General features: G+C 47.1%; 1 protein-coding gene across 1 annotated transcript in view; it reads right to left on the bottom strand.

Annotated features, from left to right (window-relative positions):
- LRRFIP1 (LRR binding FLII interacting protein 1) overlaps nt 1–5,111 on the bottom strand; it is a 58,443-nt gene extending 53,332 nt beyond the window's left edge. The window contains exon 1 of the mRNA XM_017747121.1: nt 4,989–5,111. Coding sequence (XP_017602610.1) covers nt 4,989–5,018 — 30 coding nt within the window. The 5' untranslated portion in view covers nt 5,019–5,111. The remainder of the gene's footprint in view (nt 1–4,988) is intronic.
- Nucleotides 5,112–6,450: the final 1,339 nt, after the last annotated feature.

Genomic DNA, 6,450 nt, shown 5'->3' with positions numbered 1-6,450 from the left:
GCAGGAATTACAATAGCTCAGCTCCAAAGTGACTGATCCCTCAGCAGTGCACTAGGGGAAGGTGTCCCTGTCCACGGCAGGGAGGTTGGAATTAAGCGACTTTTAAGGTCCTTTCCAACCCAAGCCGTTTTAGGATTCTGTTACGGCACTGTCCTCTTTAGAAAGTGTGGTACAGGAGAAAACACACACTTTTAAACAATCACCTCTGTTGCAGATGTGTCCCCCTCCAAAAAGAGTCAATTACACATCTAAGCAGTCAAATGCTTTAAAGAGTACTTTCTTGTATTAGGGTATGACCAAGAAACCCAAACGTGTCTCGTCCACAGCATTAACAGCAGCCAGCTTTCCTGGTTTCCTCATCACAAGAGGCTGCCCACAAAAATAGTTTTTCATAGAAGTCGCTTTAAAACGGGACAGAACAAGCCAGCGTTGCATGCTTAGATGGTGGCAGAAGAACAGTCTGCTAAAAACACCTTCCACATCATCCCTCTCCAAATTTGCCTGGGAATCTTCACACTGAGTGTGTAAGACACAGATGAACCACCACAAACCTCCTTCATTTCTTGCCTGCTTATGTAAGCACCAAGTTTCATAGTCAGTCTCACCCCTCCCCATTCAAGCCACAAGAATCTGCTTTTCCCTTTTTTTATTTTTTTTACTAGAAAGCACTGGTAGCGCATTTTATTCCACAGAAATATGAATCCAAAGGGGGAAAAGTATGTGCAAGTGAGGTAAGGAAGGAATTTACAAAACAGCCAAGGCAAGTTCTGCGCTGTGCCCTTAAAGCAAGAGCTGCAAACGAAGCCAGGAGACAGCACAGTGCACTTGCTTTGAACTAGAAGTACAGGCTCATCTACTGTGTGAACTGGCAGGGAAGAACCTTATCCCACCGATTAAGGAGTGGGAGGAGATCAGTCTCTTTTCACTTCAGGCACTAATATCAGCTTACACTGTGGTCTCCAAGTGTCAGCCCTTGAAGAGACATTTAAAGCCCTGCCAGCAGAACACACAGAAGGCACTCCTACAGAAAGCATTCTCCACAATCAGCCCCAATGCTGCAGCTTTTGCATGTCTCAAAATGTTACTGTTAAATATTGCTGGGGAAAAAAAGGCTTTAGTACATTTTAGGTCAAGCTTCTGATTAAAAAAAAATGCACAGGAAAAAAATTTTTCTTCCCATTTTACCTTGTAGCCCCATGAGAATTAGCAAATGTTCCCAGAAAAACTGGGCTGACCACTCCTGGCTTGCCCTTCTGAGTGAATTAACAATAAATACTTGAGTGCACACAGGAATTTGTCCCAGGACCAAGCACATCTTGACAGTACAAGCCAGAGGGACTGGCCTCAGACTCTGCAGCTGGCAACCAAATGTTTCAAAAGCTTGGCAGCATGGTATGGTAAACCAGGACCCATCACTGCTCTGACTCCCACCAGTGGTGGGAAAACAGGGAAGGGAGGAGGTACCACCTGTTGTAATTGTCCCTTCAGCTCAGAACAGGCACTGCCAGTGAGAGCTGTCCTCCACTCACTGATGTGTGGAAGCAAACCAGGAAACTTAACCAGGCCTCCAGATTAATTATTGACATCTTTGGTGGGTAACAACAACAAAGCAGCACTGAATGAGAAGTCAGAAGCATTCAAGCTGTTACACTTGTTAGATCTGTGCCTTTCCTAAAGCCTTATCACCAAGAACACCTTCTCTAATAAATACATCAATTGATTCACATCTCTGTGATTCAAGAGTGATCAATACCCTTATCTTCAGAGGAACTCCCCATGTCCTGGGCTGATCCCACAGTGTGGGCAGCAGGGGAGGGGGAATTCTGTCCCTCTGCCCCTGTGCTCAGGTGAGACCCCACCTGCAGAGCTGCCTCAGCCCTGGGGCCCAGCACAGGAAGGACCTGGAGCTGCTGGAGAGAGTCCAGAGGAGGCACCAGGATGATCAGAGGGATGGAGCAGCTCTGCTGTGGGGAAAGGCTGGGAGAATTGGAAATGTTCCAACAGGAGCCCCATTCAACAGGAAAGATGGGGCAAGACTATTTACAAGGGACTGGAGTGACAGGATGAGGGGGAATGACTTCCCACTGGCAGAGAGTAGGTTTCCATTGGATATTGGGAAGGAATTTTTCTCTGTGAGGGTGGTGAGGCCCTGGCACAGGTTGCCCAGAAAAGCTGTGGCTGCCCCATCCCTGGAAGTGTCCAAGGCCAGGTTGGAAGGGGCTTGGAGCAACCTGGGATAGGGGAAGGTGTCCCTGCCCATGGCAAGGGGTGGAATGAGATAAGTTTTAAGGCCCTTTCAACCCAACCCATTCTGGGATTCTGTGATCAGGTCACGATTCTTGTGCTCACTTTTTTTCTTCAGCTTCAGAAAACACTTTTCATGTACCCATCTTATGCTTTGCTATGAAAATTGTGCTCATCTTCTCCTCCTTAGCTTCCTCTCCCTGGAGAAAAAAAAAACAACAAAGAAACCAAACCAAAAAAGCCAAACCACTGGCACAGTTACCCTTCTTTGTGCTGCCTGGCATGAGGTGGTGCCAGGTGATGAGACGATACCGCCTCTGGAGCACACCTGCAATCCTGCCCCACCACAGTGCAGTCCTCCACGGGAACTTTCCCACATCTCACCTTGCAATTGAGTGTTCTCTGCTGAAAGCCAATCTACTCCTGCTGTACATTTTCTCAATCACATGTGTAGGCTCTTCGTGCAAAAATCACCCAATTACTTTAAAATGAGGGAAATGAAGTGCGGGATTGAGAAATGTCATAAATATGAGGTGGCGGGCAGGAGAGGAGCCAGTTTCCAAACCCAAATCATTAAAATACCCTCTTTCACTGCCATAGTTATAGTCTTTAATGGTAGCACCTGGAAACTTTTAACTCAGACCAGCAGTGTAAATATATTTTCAAGTAATCCATGCTCCGCAAGAAGCCTGCCAGGGCATGCACACGGCTTTAAGCATGAAAAACTGTACACGCACACGCAATAAATTCATTTATTGCTTTTTAACTCCCAGAAGGGAGCTAGGGCTCTAAAAAGCCTTCTGAAGTAGTAAAGCAAGTGCTTTAACTTCTGGTTATTTAACATGGCAGTAGTGGAAAAGTGCTCTTTATGTCTCTGAAAAGTTTGCAAAGGGAAATGAAGATGTCAGAGAACCAGGTGTACAGACCCCAGTGTCACAGCAGGTTCCCCTCCAAGGAAGGGGTAGGTGCCAAATATCTTGTGTTGACCACTGCTTGGGATTTTCTGTGTTTATGTTTTGTTATACCTGCAAGACGTTTGTGGCAATGAAAAACTTCCTGCAGCTATCCTTAATATCTCTACCTGGCATCTGGGGGCTAAGATGAAACTATTTCGAAAAGTTACAGAATGTCCAAGCTTGCCAAATATTAAATAAATGTGTCATTTATGGCAGTGAGTTACAAGGCAGATTGTGATGGGTATCTGAGCTTGCAATGAATGTGGTATCTCAGAGGGACATCCTGCCCTATTCAATTTCTATCTATACAAAGAAGTTTTCACAGGTTTTCAGGTGACAAGCTCTTAACTGCAGGAGCTTTAGTTTTCACACCTGAATTTCAGTTTACCAAGACACCCTCTGCAGCATCAGCTTTTAATCTGCAAAGGGGTCATCAGCTCCATTAAGTCACCTGTAAATTAGATGGTGTCAGCTGCCAGGACACCCCTATTTACTCTGCTGCCCAAACAGAACACGTGGTGCCTGTTTAGCACAGCCCTCCCGCGGCTGCTCCCACGCCGCACCGCCCCGCAACGCTTCCCACTGTGGGACAGCTTGCAAGAAACATCCTCCAGAAAGCAGCAACTGCAGCAGGAAAAGGCTCCCACCGTCCTCAAGCTCTGTGTTTGCAGCAAGGGAGCTGAGACACATCCAGACCTGCCTCACCAAAAGCTGAGTGTGGGCAACCTGCCCAAGAGCTTCTCTTGTGGGCTGGCTGCTGCAGCCTGCACTGGCACTGCTCTGCTGTCACATCCTGATCCACATCCTGCTGTCACCTCCTGATTCACTGCTCAAAAGCTCAACCAGATCCTGCTCTGCACCCTAAAGCAAATGTAGAACCACTGAATTACAGAATGGCCTGGGTGGGAAGGGACCTTAAAGATCATCTTGTTCCACCCTCTGCCATGGGCAGGGACACCTTCCACTAGCCCAGGTCGCTTCAAGTCCCATCCAACCTGGCCTTGGACACTTCCAGGGATTGGGCAGTCACAGCTGCTGTGGGCAGCCTGTGCCAGAGCCTCCCCACCCTCACAGGGAAGATGTTTTTCCTAACATCCAATCCAACCCTGCCCTCTTGTCAGCGTGAAGCCATTTCCCTTTTGTCCTGCCCCACATTTATTCTTACTGTGTATCCCCAGACCCTGCCCCCAGACTCCATACTTCTTCCTTCTCCTTCAAAAATCTACTGAAAAAACTAAATTGTGGTTAACTGTTCTCCCTGTTCTGCTGTTCCACTGAATGCACATCACCAAACACAAGTTTTGAGCCCTTCTGGTTCAGTTCACCAGGTAATGCTTTGCCAAGTGCAGTTTCTACCCTTGCTCCTGCCAACAGCAGCCCATCCTTTTTACAAACTGGGGGAGGGCACAGCACCAGCTTCACAGCAGGAAGCAGAACAACTTCACAGTGATGCTATACAAGGGCCAGGAATCTTCCACATTAATTGGATTTCTAAAGAAGTGATAAGAATCCACCACCTGCGATACTCAAACAAACAAGCTGCATACTTCAAAGTTTAACATTAAACAAGAATTACTAACCACCAGGATTTTCTGTGAATAATTATACTGGCTTCACCAAGATAAAGCCCTTGCCACGATCCGTGTTTTTTCCAGGATTTTCTATGATCAACATTAGTTCCACGCAGACTATTTCAACAGAATATAGATTAACCCCCTGTACCCCAGATGTTCTGAACATCTTCCTCACTGGATACAACCCAGGCACCCCCCAAAGCCTCGGCCTTACCTCCTTCTGCTGCCTCTCCAGCTCTTTCATCCGGATCTCCCGCGCCTCCGCCCGCGCCGCTCGCTTCGCCGCAAGTCTCGCTTCAGCCTGGGAATGGGAACACAGGGATGGGATGAGATGAAAGCTGGGCAACCCAACGGGGAACACGCTCTGGAAGCAGGGCAGGGAATGGGGAGGCTTGACTCGGCAAGGCTGTAAACACGTCTGTAGGAGTTAATTCCCTATTGCAGGTAATGGCCCTGCCTTCCCTAACTTGTTATCTTCACAGTCAGGTAAAACACCCCCGTGCAGGCACTACCCTCCCTGAGCACTTGTGTTTAAAAGAGCTCTTTAATTATTATTTGTGTGGCTGTAGAGGAAACAGGGACATTTATTTGAGAAAGGCAGCTTTTGCTCTTCTTGTTTTGGGTTTGGGGTTTTTTTTTTCCTCCCCTGCAGCATGGATTGTTTTCTATTGATGAATTAATTTGACCAACAGCAAACACATTACGTGCCATTTTTCCTAACCACTGACACTGTGCACACATACCTGGGCACAGGATTTGGGTAAACACTGGAGTTCAGCATGAGTGTGCACAGCTAAGGCTGAAATGATGGAGAGAAAATGCACTAGCTCCATTATAAATCTCCAAAATTCCATATTCCAGTCCAAACCTCCCTGGAGTGGAATTCTGCCAAGAACGAACCTCTTGAAGATCTACAGTGCTTCCTCACTTCAGCCCAGTTGGAAGTGCTGGAACATGCTAGAGAGTAACATTTTTAATATTCTGCTTTAAATCCCAGGCACAGTCAGTAGGTCTGACAGAGGAAGAAGTAAAATTAGCTCAGGCTTGGTACAGTACAACCGTGAGCAGCTCGCCCAGCGGAATTCAGAACAGCTCAGCAGGGAGCCAAAGGCACCGCTCACAGCCAGTCACCCTGGTGCTACACCCAACTCCTCTGCTTCTGACACCTTTTACTGTAAGTACAGCCTCCAAATGGACAGGAAAAACTGCCATAATATCAAGGTCAAGCACACAGAGAAATCAAAACGCCGGTGCTTTCAGCAGGGCTTCTAAACAGAAGGAAAATCACAAAAAAAAAGAAAGGTGTAATTTCTTTTCCCTTCTGTAACTGCATTCACCACTCAAGCTCAGGGAAAAGGGCCACAGCCTTCAAAAACACAAAGAAAATATGGAAAAGAAGCCAAAAAAAGGAGTAGGATGGCTGAAACTTGCAGTTAACAGAAAACGGCTGATGAAAATCAAGCATGAGCTGATGTATGGGAGGACCAGGAGCCTTGCAATGATGCAGATCTTAAAACCTCAGACTGCAGAAGACCAAGAGGGGATCTCATCAATCCGTACAAATATCCCAAAGGCAGGTGCCAAGAGGGTGGTGCCAAACTCCTCTCAGCGGTGCCCAGCGACAGGACGAGGAGCAATGGCCATAAACTAAACCACAAGGAGTTCCACCTCAACAT

This window comes from Corvus brachyrhynchos, unplaced genomic scaffold, assembly GCF_000691975.1.
Source record: "Corvus brachyrhynchos isolate BGI_N302 unplaced genomic scaffold, ASM69197v1 scaffold671, whole genome shotgun sequence".
Classification (NCBI taxonomy): Eukaryota; Metazoa; Chordata; class Aves; order Passeriformes; family Corvidae; genus Corvus; species Corvus brachyrhynchos.
Note: the sequence above shows the minus strand (reverse complement) of the source record. Positions and strands in the feature narration are given on the sequence as shown.